The 17759-nt window shown below is 41.3% G+C and overlaps 1 protein-coding gene across 1 annotated transcript in view; it reads left to right on the forward strand.

Moving 5' to 3' along the window:
* Positions 1-6406: 6406 nt before the first annotated feature.
* The window catches only part of SEMA3C (semaphorin 3C), a 127454-nt gene continuing 116101 nt past the window's right edge, over positions 6407-17759 (forward strand). Inside the window, exons 1-2 of the mRNA XM_064443947.1 lie at positions 6407-6886; positions 9950-10090. Coding sequence (XP_064300017.1) covers positions 9988-10090 — 103 coding nt within the window. The 5' untranslated portion in view covers positions 6407-6886; positions 9950-9987. The remainder of the gene's footprint in view (positions 6887-9949; positions 10091-17759) is intronic.

A 17759-nucleotide genomic window follows, 5' to 3' on the forward strand; every position in this document is an offset into this window, starting at 1 on the left:
ATTAAAATTGCCACTGCTACTTCAGTTTCCTAAAGAAAACATAAGAATGATCAGAGTGGGTCACTTGAGAGATCTAGTTTAAAATCCCAACTGCAGTGATAGCTAGGATGTAATGCAAAAGGATCAGGTTTGATGAGTAGGAGAGGAGACATCTCTGCGGCCTGTTCCATTCCTCAGTGTCCCCTGGTCCATACGCACAGATACGTGACACCTCCAGGGGAGAGTGAGCATTATTCAGATTGTTTCAGTCAATGCTCTGCTTGGCATGCATAGTTTAAATTATGACCTTTCTCATTAGTTTTTTTTCTTCTTTCATCTGGAGACACAAGTTCTTTAACGGTTATTTCTTCTGCAGGAGTGAAACTTCCTTAGGGAAAGTTATAGGGACCCTGGCCAACAGGACGTCTTTAGGGAAAGAGAAGGCATATGTAGAATGGTCCTTCTGCTCCTCTTTTAAAGTAACAGCTTGCAGAATGCAAACAATATGCAGTGAGCAATTAGCTGACACACACCATCAGTGAAGCTTAGTCTGTACTTATAGAGAACAAAAACAATCAAAGACTGCAAGGTATGCAGTCATTACTCTTCATTTGAAGATGAAGGATAGTGGGAAACAGTGTATTATCTGGGACCAGACTGGGGGTGGATAGTTTTATATAACCAAGCTTCTAGGAGTGTGTTTCAAACCTAAGATGAACAGGGGAAAAAGAAAAAAAAGCTTTTTGTTTTTCCAAAGCAGTGATTCACGTAATGCTCTACAAACACTGGGGTAGCTGAATCAATGGCAAAAAGTTATCTCTCCAACACCTCCTTCCAACAGAGAGGACTCCCTTGAACGCTATGGGCCCTGTAGCATGTAGCAATGGATCGAGCACCAGGCTAGAGAGTAGCATGTCAGGCTGGAAACTGCCACGACGCCCAGGGACATGTCGCTGCCCCCCTCTACCTGCAGTAGTCTTCTCACCTACCCTCCTATCTCTATTTGTCTGTTTGGATAAAAATCTTCTCCACAACCACTCCTGCTTTACTTCCCTGTGTGTCTGTAGAGCTCCTTGCACCATAGGACCTTCATGACAAGTACTTCCAATACACTAAACTACACTTTGTTGCATCCTCTATGTACTTCTTGTATTTATAGCTTGCTTGGCCTGAAGACATCCTTGGTGTGCCAACAACCCATCCCTTTTCATTCAAATCTTCCTAATACATATTCTTATTTATCAACTTGCAAAATAATGATGACTTTTCTGATTAGTTAAAAACTCAAACCCAGCTTTGTGCAAGCACAGTGATTCTGGTTGTATCACTGACCTCATTTAGTCAGAGTGGCTAAAAGGTGGAAAATCTGTCCAAACCAGTATTTTTTCTCCTAGAAACAGCAATAATGTGGTTGCCTCACAGAAAAGGGGAAGCATGAAGTCCTGGTAGCATACCAGGAACCAGCTCGAATTTTCTGTACAGACACAGGAGTACTTATTTGATGACGACCTTACAGAAATCACAGTCTGTTCAATGACGGAGGTCACTATGAAGTGCTGCTTCACTGATTTCCACGGAAGACATTCAGTGCTGGGTCTATTTGACTGGAGACAACTGGAGTTTTATCAAACTATTAGCACAATGTTTTCTTCTGTTTCCATACAGGTAATAGTGCTTCATTAATGTGGTTATACTGATCCTGCTCCTAAGCATCTGATTTTTCTTAAACTGTGAAAAGACAAATTGTCTCCTGCAAATGGATTTTCACAGAACCTTAATTAACAAAAAGAAAACTGATTAATTCAGCTTGACAACTCATTGTTAGTTACATGCCAGCAGTTTTAAAGGCTTTGACCCTGGTGATGAAGCCTCACTCTTCATGAGCAGTCCTTATGTGACCCACTGGAATAAGGCCATTCACAAGGTAGGGCACACTATGTCCAAGGACCTTATGCCATCTCCAGTGACACAGCGGTATCACCAGTAGTGTTATCTTTACTATCTCTTGAATCTTTGGACTATCTGTTGTGAACAAGAATATAAATTGCTGTTCATATTAGCACACCCTCAAAACAAACACCTAATAGCTTTCCCACAATAAACTGCTGACGTATTTCACATTTCTCCCAGTTCTTGTAACTGTTAGATAGAAAATAAAAAACAATGAACTAATTGGATTACCTAATGACCTTGCTTTTCTATAAGGTGATTTGACACTCATAAATGAGGACAGAGGAAATAGAAGTTAATAGCATTTTCTCTCATCACTTGGAATCTGGACACTTACTGTACACACAATTCCTTTGATTTGTAAGGAAGGAATGGATTACATTTGATGGTCACTTTGTCATGCATTTACTCATTTTTCTGTATAATAGTTAGCATTTGATCTTGTCTGAATTCTAAGTCTGTGCTTGTGTTCAAAGCAGAAACTGATTATTGAGCCTGTTGATTTAATGGCTAGCTGTTGCCAATCCAGTGAAATTATTTGATTCTCTTCCACTGTTCTGTCTTTAAAAATCCAACTGTTTCTCAGGAGGCTCCTGTCTTCCTTCTCTGCCATCTTCATCTATCTTAGCTTCGTTTCTCCATCTTCCCTCTTTTAAACCTGTGTTCCTTCTGGTTCTACTGCCTTATGAGGAGCAGCTGAGGGAACTGGGGTTGTTTAGCCTGGAGAAGAGGAGGCTGAGGGGAGACCTTATCACTCTCTACAGCTACCTGAAAGGAGGCTGTATTGAGGTGGGTGTTGGTCTCTTCTCTCAAGTAACGAGTGACAGGATGAGAGGAAAAGGCCTCAAGCTGTGCCAGTGGAGGTTTAGATTGGATATTAGGGAAAATTTCTTTACTGGAAGAGTGGTCGGGCATTGGAAGGGGCTGCCCGGAGAGGTGGTGGAGTCACCATCCCTGGAGGTGTTCAAAAAACACGTAAACATGGCACTTTGGGACATGGTTTAGGAGACATGGTGGTGTTGAGTTGGCAGTTGGAGTTGATCATCTTAGAGGTCTTTTCCAACCTTAATGATTCTGATTCTTCCATAATCTGTTCACTTTTTTCAGGAGCTTAAAATCTAAGTGGGGAGAAATAAAACAAACAAAAAAAAAGCCAAACCCCAAGACAAAACGTTAAGTAAATGCCCAAATCCACTCTTCTTTCTAGTTCCTGGTGTCAGTTAGTGTGTCAGTCTAAAGCTAGGCCTGGGTCCATTAGGATGATTTGTTTGGGTAAGAAGCAAACACCACGCACAGATATAACAAAATCAGTGTCTGTGTGTTTTGGCCATGCGGTTTTGCCTGCTTGGACCACACTGCAAGAGTCAGAACTGCTCCAACTCCGAAGCTGAGAGCGAGGGCCTGACTGTCCTGACACGTGATGCAACCTGGAGTAAATGCACTTAGTTATAAACCTTACATGCACCAAATCAGAACTAGAAGCAAATTGTACAACACCTTGTATGCTTTGTGTAGTACAGGAATGATTAAAAATCAGCTGCAAAGCTGAGTCGAACTTGTTTGTCCTCACCCCTGTGTTAGCCTGTAAAATACACAGCCTGGAAAGCAAGTGTCTTGCATACTTTTCATTTCACTCACAGGGCTGATTCATGCCAGTAAATATTGAAACTCCACCTCGTAGTTTGGAGAAGTAATTTCCATTCCACGAGTTTCGCTTGAAGCTAATACATGCTATTACAAAACATCTGAAGTAAAAGTTTAACCATTTCACTCAGCCCAGCTGTGAAGTTCAAACTACTTTTTAAAGTTAATTCTCATGCTCTGACCTGCACATATGCACATGTTAAATACAAATAAATCAATATGGCATGCTTATTCTTGTTTCAATTTACTTTTTGTTTTTAAAATTAGAATACTCTTGCTTTGCCTAACAGATATACGAGTGCGATGGTATCTCACAGATTAAAGTTTTGCATTTGTCTCTTTGTAGTTCATTTGTTATTTTATAAACCCAAAGTCCTTGAAGGAGTGTCGGAAAGCCCCATAATTTTCCTCAATGTTCCATTTTACCTTATCTCTGATGTAGCCAGCACATGTGAAAAAGAAATGCAGATAGCCAGATGGCTCCCCAGTGTCCATACATACAAAAGCACTGACAAACACAAGTGACTTTAACTAATGCTGGTGTTGATTCATGCTTGAACATATTCTTTTTGTTGCCTTCTTCTAATGCTATATTATTAGGAGCATGTGTTTGTGGTCTTACCCAGAAGAGTAGTATTCTGAATTTTAGGAAGAAAAAGTACTGTCTTAATATTTGTTTTTTCCTAAGCAAAAATATTTTGGGCAGACAGTTAGAATCATCATAAATTTTAGTGTTGGTACTTCATGGTATCATTCTTTTTCTTTGACTGGTATTGGCACCCATTACACATCTCTCAAAAATCTCCTAAAAGAGAGGTTGTTTCATATGTGCTTTGTGGTTTTCTGTGCACTCTCCTCTGAATCACCCTGCACAGACCACAGCAAGAGAGAGAATACTGAATTAGCTGATTCACTTCTGTTGCTTGGTGCGGTAATCTCTAACTGCACTTAGTTGTGGGGATTTTCCGAAGCAGACAAGTGACTTCTCCTTTTGCCAGGGTGCTGCTGTCAGACTGAGGCATTTGGACATCACCACATTTCAAGGATGAGCAGCATCATGTTCACAGCCACGCTGCCTGCCCATCGAGAGAACAAGCTCTCCAATGCCTTAGTTTAACTGCTCTCTAGAACAGCGAAAGTTAACGCATTTCTGCAGTTTGTGTTAAGGAGGAGAACTGGAAGAGGATCAATATTTTTAAGGACTCATGATCTGAGAGTTTAGTTCATGTGACAGCATCAGCTAATTCATCCTCAAGATATGATCTGAAATGGGTCAAGCTTTTCAAAATCCTGGACCCAATCCTTTTCTGGCATCAGTTGCAACTCTGATGTTTCATTTCAAAGGAAGGAACATTGCATACTTTCATGTTTTCTGGGGCTATAAGTGCCTTATTATACTGGAATTCCTCGCTTGAAGAAAGCACCAACTTTGCTAGGCTGGCACTGAAGCCTTAGGGAGAAGCTGTCTTTGAAATATGTGTGACCCTAACACATGCAGATTAGCTTCTACACCAAGTAGCCTATAGACACTGGCCATAGACATCCACACATACAGACAAAATTTGTTTAGTAAGGGCACTGTATTCAGGCTACTCCCTGCTCTCCAGCTATAGCGCATTAGTATTATTGACTGCTTTGGTTAGTATGGCCAGAGTGTGTAATAGCTGGAAAGAAAATTGTAACTTGAGCATATGCACTGATTCATTGTGGGTACTTGTTTACTTGTTAACATACTTCTGCTTGTGGGATACAGCTGCAAGAGGATCATGAGAAGCTGTCCTCTGACGTACTGCTGTGACGGTACCCTGCCACGCAACCTGCACTGCCTCAGCTGGAGCAGACGCCACCTCCCCCTGCAAAAGTGGAAATCTTGATTCAATAGAAGTTTGCACCTAGCAGGCCAGACTAGACCAGAATACATTTGCAAGACAACTTAGGAAAACCTAACCCAGAACACAAATACTGTTGTTTGGAAAATCCTATGGAGCTATGCTGCAGTTCACATTTTCAAGACACCTTGGGTAAAATTTTTCGAAGCTATCCGACTGCAATGAGAGCACAAAGCTCACCAAAATAGCAACATCTACAACAACTAATAGCTCAGTGTCTCGGGGATAAAAAAACAAGCTTGAGCAAATGCAGCTCCCCACCTCCTGAACTGCAGAAGAGCTTCTGAACGCTTGTGGTGAAACTCCTGGAGCAATCAGGAGGCTGAATTACAAAGCTAATGCTCTAGTGCTCGTTTCTTACTCTTCTTCGTTCATTTTCTTTTAAAGGTTCAAATCGAGGAACTAGTTGGGAGCGGGGCGGGGTGGGAGGAGGGCGAGGAGAAAGAGAAGAAACCCCTCTGACCGGGGCCTGGATGCGACCTGTTCTACTCCTCACCACAACCCTGCCTCTTTCCGTCTCTTCACAGTGACATCTACCGGCCTCCCCCGAAAGCTCCCCGCTCCCCCGGAACCCCTCCAGCCGCGGCCGCTCCCGGGGCCCCGCTCCCCGCCCGGGACGGCCCCCTGCCCCCGGGCTGGGCCGCAGCCCCGGCGCTGCCGTCGGGCGCGCTCGGAGCCGCGGGACGCCCCGCACGGAGCGGTAGAAACTTTCCTGGCGAGTTTCCCTCCTCCAGGGAGCCCCGCGGGCGCGCAAGCGGCGCGGAGCGGGTGGGAGACTCCCTGCCGCTGAACCCCCCTCGGGGCCAAGCCGAGGGAAGGGGGGGGATGTTCCCCTAAATAGTCCTTAATTGCATCACGCCCCCCTAGCCCGCGGGCAGGCTGCGCCCTGGGCGCCCGCTCCGCGCTGCCTGGGCCGGGCTGGGCTGGGCTGGGCTGGGCTTGGCTCGGCTGGGCTGGGCCGGGCCGGGCCGGGCCGGGCCGCCGCCGCGCTCGGCGGGGTGTGGCCTCGCCATTATTTACGAGCTCCAGCCCCTATTTGCTCAGCTAATGATGCACCGGGGGCCGCGGAGCCTCGCCTCGCTAGCGCGGCGGCGGCGGCGAGGGCAGGGCAGCGCCTGTAACTGGAAACCAAAGCCTTCACCGGCACCGCCCGGCCACTTTTCATTCACTCCTAGGTGCTTAATTGAGGGCTGGCGAGAAGCGCTCCTGGTGCCTTAGGAGTCCGGCTATAAGGATTATTTTACAAAGGAACCGGGAGTACCTTTGCAACCACCGGGAAGAGAGACTTTTCTTTATTTTTTTATTTCCCGCCCTCCCCGCAATGGCCCAGGTTTGGAATTAAAATGCTCTGGTAACACGAGTGGAGTCCATAAACTGATAGAAACCAGACAGAAGTCTGTATTGCTGGTTCCTCCAATAGCTGGGTAAGCATAATTGAAAGTTCTCTATCTTTGCTGTAGTAGATATGAAATGTGTTTGATGGTTGGTTTTTTTTTTTCCTCCTGTTCACAGATAGTTAAAAGCAATATTTTTCAGATTAGCAGAGCCTGTGTCTGGTGGATTTTTTCTCCCTTTCTTTCTTTCCTTTCTTCTGCTGAATGATTTTTCCTTACAGGATTTAAGGGTAGGACTCAGCCTGTAGCAGGTGACACCTGCACAGCACTTCACTGCAAAGCTATATAATACTTTCTGAAAGCAATACAGCATGGTGAAAGCGACCTCCGTGGCAGGAAAACTTCACCACTTTACTTCAGTAGCGGTTTGCCACTTTGTTTACAGTTAGAATAAGTTATAAGAGCAGAACTGTAATTACATATTGCTTTTTGTCTGTCCTAAAAAATTCTTTAAAAGTACTTGCAAGGTTTTAGGTCTGTGGGTTGTCAGCAGAGATCATGTGCGCAGGACATGCTCAATATAGTATCATGACTTACTGAGATAAATTCAGAACTGGGATATAAGCCCAAACCAAGGTTCAAACCTGTAGTGAGTTTGTGTTCAGTTACCAGGTATGTAAATCTCTGGAATGAAACCTATTTCCATTAGGTAACTCACATGTCAGACACCCTGAGGTACCTTTTTGGCACCATGTGTATTTATTATTTATGTGCCTAACAGCTGGGTAGGAACCATGCAGCTCAGAACTTGAATCTTATATTTGCCTGTCACTTCTGTGTTAATGGTGAAGGTCTGCAATTTGAGCAATGAATTGTAGCAATGTTTCACTCCTGTACCTGACTGCACTGGAATTGGCAGGAGGTAGGAGAGTGGGAGGGAAGGAGCACTGAAAGGTGTTTTTTTTTTTTAATTATTATTATTTCCTACAGTATCATTTAAGGGAAGAGAGAAAGCCACACACTTGTTCCTCTCTGACTTTTTATCTCTATTGCAAAGAAAGCATAGTGCTACTGCTGTAAAATGCTAATCCCATTGCATCTGTTAAATCACATGTTCAGTATGATTGGCTATTTGTTTTGGCCTGACAAAGAAATTTTATCAGGCTTTAATGGCATTTCTCTCTTAGAAGAGCGGTAGGTTAAAGGATATCCCATGGGCTGGTCACAGGGTTTTAAATTTAAAGCCTACAAAGCAGCATTAATACTAGAGTTCATGCAGCCCGTTTAAAAATTATTCTTGGCGAAAGCTCTGCAACTATCATTTAATTAGTTAACAGACCCTTAGAGATAATTTGGACCTGGGCCAGAGTGGATATGTTTCTCCTGTAGACCAGATCTGTAGCTGGCAAATTTCTGACACTGGTGTTTTTCTCAGTTAGCAGAGTTGTAGCATTGCTTGATCTTTCTTCTTGTATTTCTCAGTACCCCAGATCAAATTTTGGAGAGTTTAAAGTGTGGGCTAGAGAGCTTGTGCAGTCACTCATATGCTTTCCATCCCACCCCCAACTTAGGATGAAGTTCTCATGCGGAGAGAAGCCTTTCAAAAGGATTTACAGTGAGTGGGTGGGAAATGACAGAGGTAGTAATGAGATATGGGGCTTTTACCACTAACTCAGTGGCGTGGATCCAGCCCATATTGGTGTTGACCTGAAGTCATCCCTGTCTGACAGCTGGTTCCTGCCATGCTGTGGTGGTTACAGCCGGTTCTTTTAGGACAGGTGTGGATCTCAGAGGGACTGAAGGAACAAGCATGTAGAAATACTGGCTTCCACTGGAGGGACTGTACTGCTAGAGCAGAGCTGAGGTAAAGAAGTGTAAGGCAGGCAACAAAACTCTGAATGAAATAAATGTATAGCCTTTAATGTTTTCTTCTAGTGATAGGGGTTGTATCCTTCAAAGTGCATTAACCAATAAGTGGTGTCTAGTAGAAGGACTGTTGATGCCGAAAAGAAAAAATACAAACAGGGAAGTAAAATGGGCCTAAAATGAGGGGGTGTTTTATTCTCACTTTTGCAGCTGAGCTGAAGAACCAAGTAGTTACCACAGGTGAAATTAAATTTGAACTTACCAATTTTTGGAGAGATGCAGTTTAGGAGCGCTTATAGGTATGCAATATTCAGCTTCTAATGTCTGCTGGGTTTTATGGGTCTGATCCAAAGTCCATTGGAATTGATAGGAAAGTGCCATTGGTTCCAGTGAGTTCAAGCACTTCTTGAGCTAAGAAAAGATGCAGATTTGTTTTGGGGTGTTTCCTGATTGTCTGAGGAACTCAGCATTCTCAGCAGCTAAACCCTATAAAACGAATGTAGATTCAGCAGATGTGCAGGAGGAGTAGCAGAAGTATAAAGTGTAATGCACTGTCCAACACTGGCTACTCTTAGTGCTCAGTAGAAGAGTATGAGAGCAAGTAGGTATCCTGAAAGGAGCTAGCCCAAAAAGTAAATGTTGACTAACAGTTTCAAGCATGTTGAAATGCTTTTGGTTTCAATGGTTTTGAAAGTGGTAACATAGTCAGGATTTCACCTTAAGAGATCTAGAGGGCTATTAGAGAACTCAACTTACTGAAACTTAAAGCTCATTTCCAAGCACCTTTGATTTTAAATATTAAAGAAAAAACCAACCAACCAACAACCCAAACCTGCTCCCCCCCCCCCCCCCCCCCCAATATGAGAGGGAGATCAAATATGATGTAAAGTAAGGAGAGATGTCTAAAAATATCAGCCAGCTTTTTATTAGTGAAACTTTATCTCCTGTCCTTGCTTTGCTCTGCCTTGACATTTAGTATAATTATTTTTCCAGCAGGTGGAATTGTCCTTATTTAAATAAACTGAATCTAATACTGTAGTCTGCCTTAGCCAAAACTCAGGCTCTGTTGGTTCATACTAACAGGCAGAGAGCTCCTTTTGTGCCATCACAGAAGACTGCTGGAGAAAACCATTTTCAGATGTACAAAGGAAAAACAGAAGTGCTGTACCTCCTTCACATTATCATATATTATGGCTTCAGCTGGAAGAGCTTTCTAACACAGATCTTTCTGTAATGTTTTTCCTCCACAAAATTGTATAACAGTAATGTGATCTCTCTGTCTTTCAGGTTTTGTTTCTTGGATATTAAGTTGCAAATCTGAAGAGATGGCATTTCTTGCACTGCACGTGTTGCTTGGGATATTTATTTACTTTAGCAGTGTAAAAGGATCTTCCCAGCCTCAAGCAAGGGTGTTTTTAACATTCAATGGTAAGAAAGAAGATAAACATTCTTAAGCAAATGTTATGATTGAACATTTTCTTCTTCCCTTTAAATTCAGTAACTGAGTAGAAATTGGCTTTTTGATCTGCATCCACAATTATTATTTTTGGTTTGTGTTGCTGAGGTACCTGTCAGCCTAAATTTGATTATTTTGACCTGAAGTTCATTGCTACTACAGCTATAGGTACATAATTAATAATACCTTCTCTTTATTTGGAAAGTTATTATGTAAAGGTTTTATTTCTCATCCTTAACTTTGTTTTGGAAATACGATAGCACATGAGGCACGTGGCATGTAGTGGAAGTTATTAATGATTTGAGTTGCTTTCATTCAGTGCCCAACTGAGACACTTTATACTCTGAAAATCAGGCTGCCTGAAGGTTTACCAAAATAGTTAGCAAGACACAGAGTCCTTTGACAAAATATCATTCCTTGTGCACTTTCTTGTACAGAGCATGTAACAATCACTGATACCTGCATACTGTAAACAAGCAACCAAAATTATTACCTTTCAAAAGAAAGGTGCGTTTACTTCTGAAGTGATGAGCAGTACCTTATTACTGCAATTACCTCAGTATTACTTTAATAGTAAGGGAGATTATTCTTCCAGTATTAATCCCTGTCCAAAAAGCTGATTTTAGCCACTACTTCAGAGTATGTGTGTTCTTTGGGCTTACTGGTTCTGTAAAATTTGAACAAAAAAAATCTGTCACTAATAATAGGGGCATTGGCTTTCTTCAGCCCTCTGCTTTTTCCGCAGTTGTCTTTGAGGCATGAGGACTTGCTACCCCCTGCACTGAAATTGTCTGTTTTAGGATGGTTTGTATGGCTCGCAAATGTAGGGATGCCCTGCAACTGCCATGTCCTGCCATGGGAATATCCTGTGTGCTCTGAATAGTCTTTAAAGAATCACTTTAAAAATTATCATATCTAGTAAGTATCTCAAGCTGCTATTCGTCCCAGTCATCATAACTAAATACTCTTGAATCTGAGAGACATCTGGAAGGAGACCTGATAAGTTAGACCTTCCACAAATACCAGCCAGAGGACTGAACAAAATCAAGATATTGTATATTGTAGAGTATAGGGCCCTAAACTTAGGATCACAATACATAATAGGTGTAAATTGGCATGGTTCCAGTGAAAGCAATAGTAGAGATTGCATTCCAAGAGGGAACCGCCAAATGAGGAAGTAGGTGGGAGTTTCTTTTCCTTGCTTAAGCAACACTGACTTGATGTAGATGGTACTAATTCAGCACAGCCCAACACAGAAGCAAGTTTGGTTGTGGTTGTGTATTACACCTGCAGGTTTGTCACAGGTACTCAAAACAGGCTGATTCAGATTTCCACATTGTGTCCATGGTGGCCTTGAAAGTAATCTAGGCTTCCCCTGATCTCTGGTATGAGAATGAAGTAGGAAAAGTTCAGGTTTTTCAGTATTTAACCTTGTGAATGGGAAAGAATCATAATGAGGGGCAAATGGTTTTAACCTGGACTCAGAGATTTGTGGTTTGTTCCTTGGCTCATCACAGGTATCCTTCAAGTCTGAAACACAGGACCACCCATAGGGCAAAAACCCCCAAACCTAGGGATTTAGGAAAGATAATGACTGGGTGAATTGAAACCTTAGTTTCTCTGTCCCTCTCTGAAAGGAGTTTTTCCCTCCGTCCTTTAAGAGGGGTTACGACAGCTTTATGTCACAGCAACCCCTTTCTCTGGTGAAGCTCTTGGCCCCCAAGAGCTCTGCCACTCCATGCCTGCCCTAGGGACATACCCTCAGCTCTGCAGTTCCTGACTGTAACCGTGCTGGGCTGCCTCAATTACAGCTCAATTCTGCAATATCAAGTACAGTAGTTGTTTGTCTTGTGTCTTCTCCCTGATTTTTAAAGTGTTGCTTTGAATGGGTAAAATTGAGAGTGTCTAGCTTCAGTGAAAGTTAGGGGAAAGTAAGTGTCAGCAGAGCCTTGCAATACTATCTGATTGTCTTAAAATGGACATTTTACTTTCTCTAAAATATCTCAACATTCAACCTTAAAAAAAAAATAAAATTGCTTCTTAAAGTCCTTGGTTTTTAATTGGTCTTTCAAAGTCATAAAAGTAAGAAATTAATTATGCGTTTTCTAATATGACAAATGATGTCTGAAATAAAGGGCTGAGCTTTTCATACAATATAAAACCAGTAATTTTATTTTTAAGCTCTATTTCCAGATGGTAAGAAACAGCTTTCATTATGTGAAAAGGGTTTGCAGGTTGTTGTGTATAACAAGGTAATGGCCCCACCTGTAGGATGAATGTCTGTTCTCTAAATCTTTATTTATTTACATGGGTTCTGATGTAAGAGAAAAATGTGAAACTTTGCATTGTTCTCTTGCCAAGTGTGATAACATGCTCTTTCTGCATAAGTTGTTTCGTAGCTTATTGGCTTTAACTCGTGTAGAAATATCAAGTTATTGGCTGTCTCCATGCCCTGAGAAGCTGTCAGTTTTTACGGAGAATTGTCACGCTTTTGAAGTGCATCATTTGAAAATAAAACTATAATTAGGACTCCTTATGTTTTAAATTACATTGGACAATAAAGACAAGTCATTCAAGCTTAGGATACTTACATGATATTTTTCAAGTTCTGAATTGGATTTGGCTTGGTGTCTGTAATTACCTTGCATAAGTTTTGGGGATAGAATGTATACAGGAGAAAATGAGTGATGCTTTTCAAAGCTAACCTGCTCCTTCAGGAGCAAGTCAATTGAGCTTATTCACATCGCAGCATTTCTCATGGGAAAATCCAGCAAGTATCTTGACCTATTCTGTTGTTCATCAGGAAGGATAAAAATGCGAATCGTTTGAATCATGGGCTGCTTTTCTCTTTGCCATCTAATTCATTAAGAATCAAATGTAATTAAAAAGTAAGCCTGGTTAATACCTCAAGAGCCTGATAATAGGGATTTTGCAATTAACTTCAATGGATGAAGGACTGCAACCCTAATTTCTATTTTTGAAATCAAAAGCCTGGCCCCTTGTCTAATTAAAATGTAGTTCATGACTTAGCTGAGACTGTTAAATGTGCACCTAACATGAGTGTGGACTTACTGCTGTGTGCACCCTGAGTGTCTTGAAAGCTACAGTGCTGTACAGAACCCCAAGGCCCAGTTTCTATTGCTTGTATAGCCATTTACTCAGATGAAAGAAAAGGCCAGGCTGGAGCTGAACTGCATGTTTTGCACAGGTATACATGGTTATACATGGCACTAGGCATACGGAGAATCAGGCAAAGAGGGTCTCAGTTTGCTTGGGATGATTGTCATAACCTAATTGTCCTGTTCAACTGTGATGGCTTGGACCATCAGTATTCGTACAACATCTGCACTTGAAGAGCTGCTGCAGATGATGAAAGAAAGCTGCCTCCGTTTTTAATGATTCTGAAATTGCAAAGATTCAAAGTCTGTAGTGCAGCAGCTGCAGTAGTGTTGGGGAATCATCCCGTTTTAGCATGGAGCATGTGAGAGTAAGGGAACCTGGGATCAGGGAAGCAAAGGACTTGACACATCTCCCTACACTATTTGGATACCACCCCACCCCACTCCCCACCCACTTACCTCTTCTGGCTCCTTGTCCCCAGAATAGATCTTCCTTAATCTAGTTAAATCACCCATCATAATTTAAAGCACTGTAGTTTATTTTCTCCCCATAGCAAAAGCCTTACCTTATCTGTTTATGGATTATCAAGTATAGTGCCTGCTGTTTCTCAAGCTGCATGCATTCCTCCTTGTTACTGCATGTTCCTGAACAGATAATTGGGAGCTGTATCCTTCAGTCTTTACAGGGGCGAAACCTTTCTCAAATCCAGTGGGAGTGTTATCAAAATAATAAAGGAGTTATTAGACTCCAGGGTCATGTCAGACTTCCATTTCATTCCAACTCACATTTACATTTTGGGTTTTATTGCAACCCGAAAATGTTGGGCCATACCATTTTAACATCAGATTCTGAATCAAAGCAGTTCCAGTACTTATTTTTGAAAATACACTCAAACAAATCTTCTTTGAGCTTTGAATTTATTTAGAGATGCACAACCAAGTGATAATTTCACAATTCACTGTGAACATTTCATGCATTCCTACCTAAAATGTCTGGTCAAGCAAATATTTCCCATGCAGATTCTCCCATTGTCTCCAGTAAAAATTCCATATGAGAAGTGGATCAAGGCTAATTTGCAGACAGTTTTGTTCCTCTTTTTGTCATAAAATTACTAGAACACGTAAAGCACTTTTAAGAAAGTATCAGTCAGCTTCATTAATGACAATTAAAAAGCATAAAATGTCACCAGAGCAACAGCAGCACTTATTCAACTGTCAACATATTTTAAAAGATTTAATGCAACCCCTGTGGTTACCCTCAAGGAAAAATAAAGGAACTGAGAACCATTTTCTTTGAGCTCTTGAGCAACAGCAGTACAACTTGTTTTTAAACAATCCCTCATTGTAATGTTAATGTTACCACAGTTAATAAAAAGTTCATTTATTATTTGGGGGACTTTGTGCTGATGACAGTCTAGTAGGCAATGGTTTATGCTCAAATAGTTGATTAGATCTTTGGTAGTGTCCATGCAATGAAAGCTACTTGCAAAATGAAGTAGAGGTAAAGCATTAAAAAAAAAAAAAAATCGAGAAAAGGAAAAGAGAGAAAAAAGAACCATGGTTTTATTTTTGTTTATATGCAGAGCTCATACAGAAATCTTTTGAGTGCTTACATGGTTGCATAATTTTCAGCAAATTATTGGTCAGATTTTCTCAAAAATAACTGATGTGTGGCTTTCACAGCCGTGTGAAATCATGCCACATGGATCCTAAATAATTCTAATTTATAAAGTGCTGAACACCAACCATGTGAAAATTCTTTCCCTTCAATTGTCTTGCACTGGAGATTGAAAAAATTAACTCACATTTGAATACTGTCAACTAAAAATAAAATTCTTATCTTTAGTAGTGAGGTTGGTATTTTTACATTTGTTTAAGTTGACAACTTTGGTTGTTCTTAAAGACAAATACCTACTTTACAAATAGAAGTCTTCGGGGGTCATTTTTAGACTTTACCTTCCCTGTATATGTTTTTTTTTTTTTTTCTTGCTTTGTCTTCGCCACCCATCCCCCTCCCCCTTGTTAAAAAAGCCCAGAGACATAATGCAATAAATCTCACTTGTATAGAAATGGAATTACTTGAATAGGCTATGAGTTAAAGGTAAAAAAATATTCAAACATATTAAAGGAAGCATTATGTCAAAAGCTCAGTATTCTTTCTAGAGTTCTGTGGGCAGAGGTCCCACATGCCAAATGACTTTGAATCTGCTTATTTTCACACTCGCTCCTGTTCAGTGGCAGTGTCACTGACTTGGCTTCACTGTCGTTGACATGAGTAAATGGGAGAGGACAATTTCATGTATTGCTTCTGTATTTGAAGTTAGATTGTGCCATGTGCTGTGGCTTCAGTTATGAAAACGATCATGCAATAAAGCTGAAGTCACAGGCAATGTTTTGTCCAGTTCTTTGTTCTCTGAAGTTACTACAAGAGATACCCTCATAGGACAGCACAAATGAGCACATGGTCTTCAAGGTAGTTAATTATCAGGCCCCAAATTTAGGGGAAAAGCTTATATATTTAGTCCTACTCCTGGATGAAGAAATTATCCAAATTTTATGAAGTTTGAGAAGACTTGAGTGTTTCTTGCATGATAAAAGGTAGATCTGTTATCTATGAGATGGCTTACTACCTTTGATATCTTTATGTTCCCCAACTCAGTCAGTTTGACCTGTACCTGAACCACCAGGTTTTTTTTATTTTGGTATGGAAAAATCAAACTTTGTCTTAGAACATTTTGACAGATTCGACACATCTTAGCTCTCTCTACTTGTCATAGAAGAAAGCTGCTTATCTTGGCCAATTCCAGTGCGCTCTCGTTACAATTCTCTCTTGTGTTGCCTGTCCAAGACAAATGCTGAAGTCCCTACATAGGCACTTATATTTCCCTTACTGTACAAAAATCTCTCTTATGTTTGAAAAAATGCAATGAGAGAAAAATGGCATAGACATTTTTCATACCCTATCTTCTTCAGGACTGTTCAAGTACCAGTAACAAGAGCTCCTCTGTGAGCCATTTCCATGCTGGATGAGTTCACAGTGCACTTTGATATGTGCTGCTGCACAAGCCTTTATGTGTATCAGATGTAATTAGTGACGTGACTCACAATAATTGCTCATTTTATTGAAGTGCGTTGACTGAGATCCTGCGATGAATAAATACATAGACCAAGACCATATCCTGTCGTTTGAGCTGGCTGTTTACTCAACACGTGTATTTTGTTCTTTTTGGTGTTGACTTTTCAGTGTTCTCAATAACACTCCTTAATAAAAAGACTAGGCACTCTTTCTCAGGGAAAGGCCTTTGTCATAGGGACACAGTTTGCAGATTCACAGTGTGCCTTCTCATCTCATTTTACATTCAGACAGCAATGGCTGCGGCAGACACCAGGTTAGAAGAAGGCTGTGTGTTTTCCCCTGTTCATCTGATTACAGAGTTGGGGTCTCAGGGATGCAACTGAAGAGTGAAAACTACTCTGTTACCTGCGTGAATTAGTGTGATGTTGGATCTTCTGTCTTACTGTGAAGCATGCAAATCAAGATAAGTGCATGTTTCCAGTAATGAAGTGAATGACGGTGATTAATGGAGGGTTTACGCCATCTGCCCTTCTCCCCTTCCCTTCATATCTCCATCCTTATTCAGTGCAAACTTGGTGCAATTGCATTTGTATCCTTATTTCATCTGCCATTGATATGGCTTCTTCCTGGAAGCAAAAATCCTGCTTACTGGTTTACCGGAGCTAAGACTCTGATATCAGAGCAGAAGGAAGATAAGGAGTCATAGCTTTGCCCCTCTCGTTAAACCACTCCAAGTCTGGGACCACCATGCCCTTTAGAGGATTTAGTTTTTCTTCTTATCCTTGGGAATATAAGGCTAACTGTCGCTCCTTGAGGAAAAGTCTTTTTGCTTCTTATGTGGGTGAGGTTGATGGAGGTTATGTTTCCTGTCCCTTTGTACAGCAGCTAGTGTTTGGGATATTCTCATCTGCTACTAACCCAGCATTATGCAAATGTGAGGGCTCCAAAGGCTCATCAATTATCACAGTTAATCCCCAGATTACACCTAGGTTATTTTCAGAAATACAGTATAAATATTTTTAACTAATGATTTTAAAAGAATCCTTTTATATTCCAAGACAGTGATGCAAACAGGAGACGTTTTGAAGAAATGTCCTGCTACCATCTTCCATTTTATCTACTAGAAACTGTAGCCTATGGTATTTCGTCATTATCTGAAAAAAAACCTGTTTTTCTGGAACGCCCTATCAAAACTCCTGATAGAAAAATCTCTGGAGCAGCATTTCACCAGTGCACAGCTCCAGCGAGTTCAATGAGGGAGTGCCAAGAAATGCAGGGTCTGTTAGGAACTCTGTGTGTTGTTAGGGAAAGAAAGTGAATTCCAGACTGGTGTGTGGATGCCCTCAAATCACCATGAGCTCAGGTTTGGTCTGTGAGCACCTTTCAGGTCTGAGCTCCTAATTTGGCCACCATCTCAGGAGTGTGGTATGACAATTTTAACAACAT

The sequence above is a fragment of the Phalacrocorax carbo genome, chromosome 1 (genome assembly GCF_963921805.1).
Source record: "Phalacrocorax carbo chromosome 1, bPhaCar2.1, whole genome shotgun sequence".
NCBI classification, from domain to species: domain Eukaryota; kingdom Metazoa; phylum Chordata; class Aves; order Suliformes; family Phalacrocoracidae; genus Phalacrocorax; species Phalacrocorax carbo.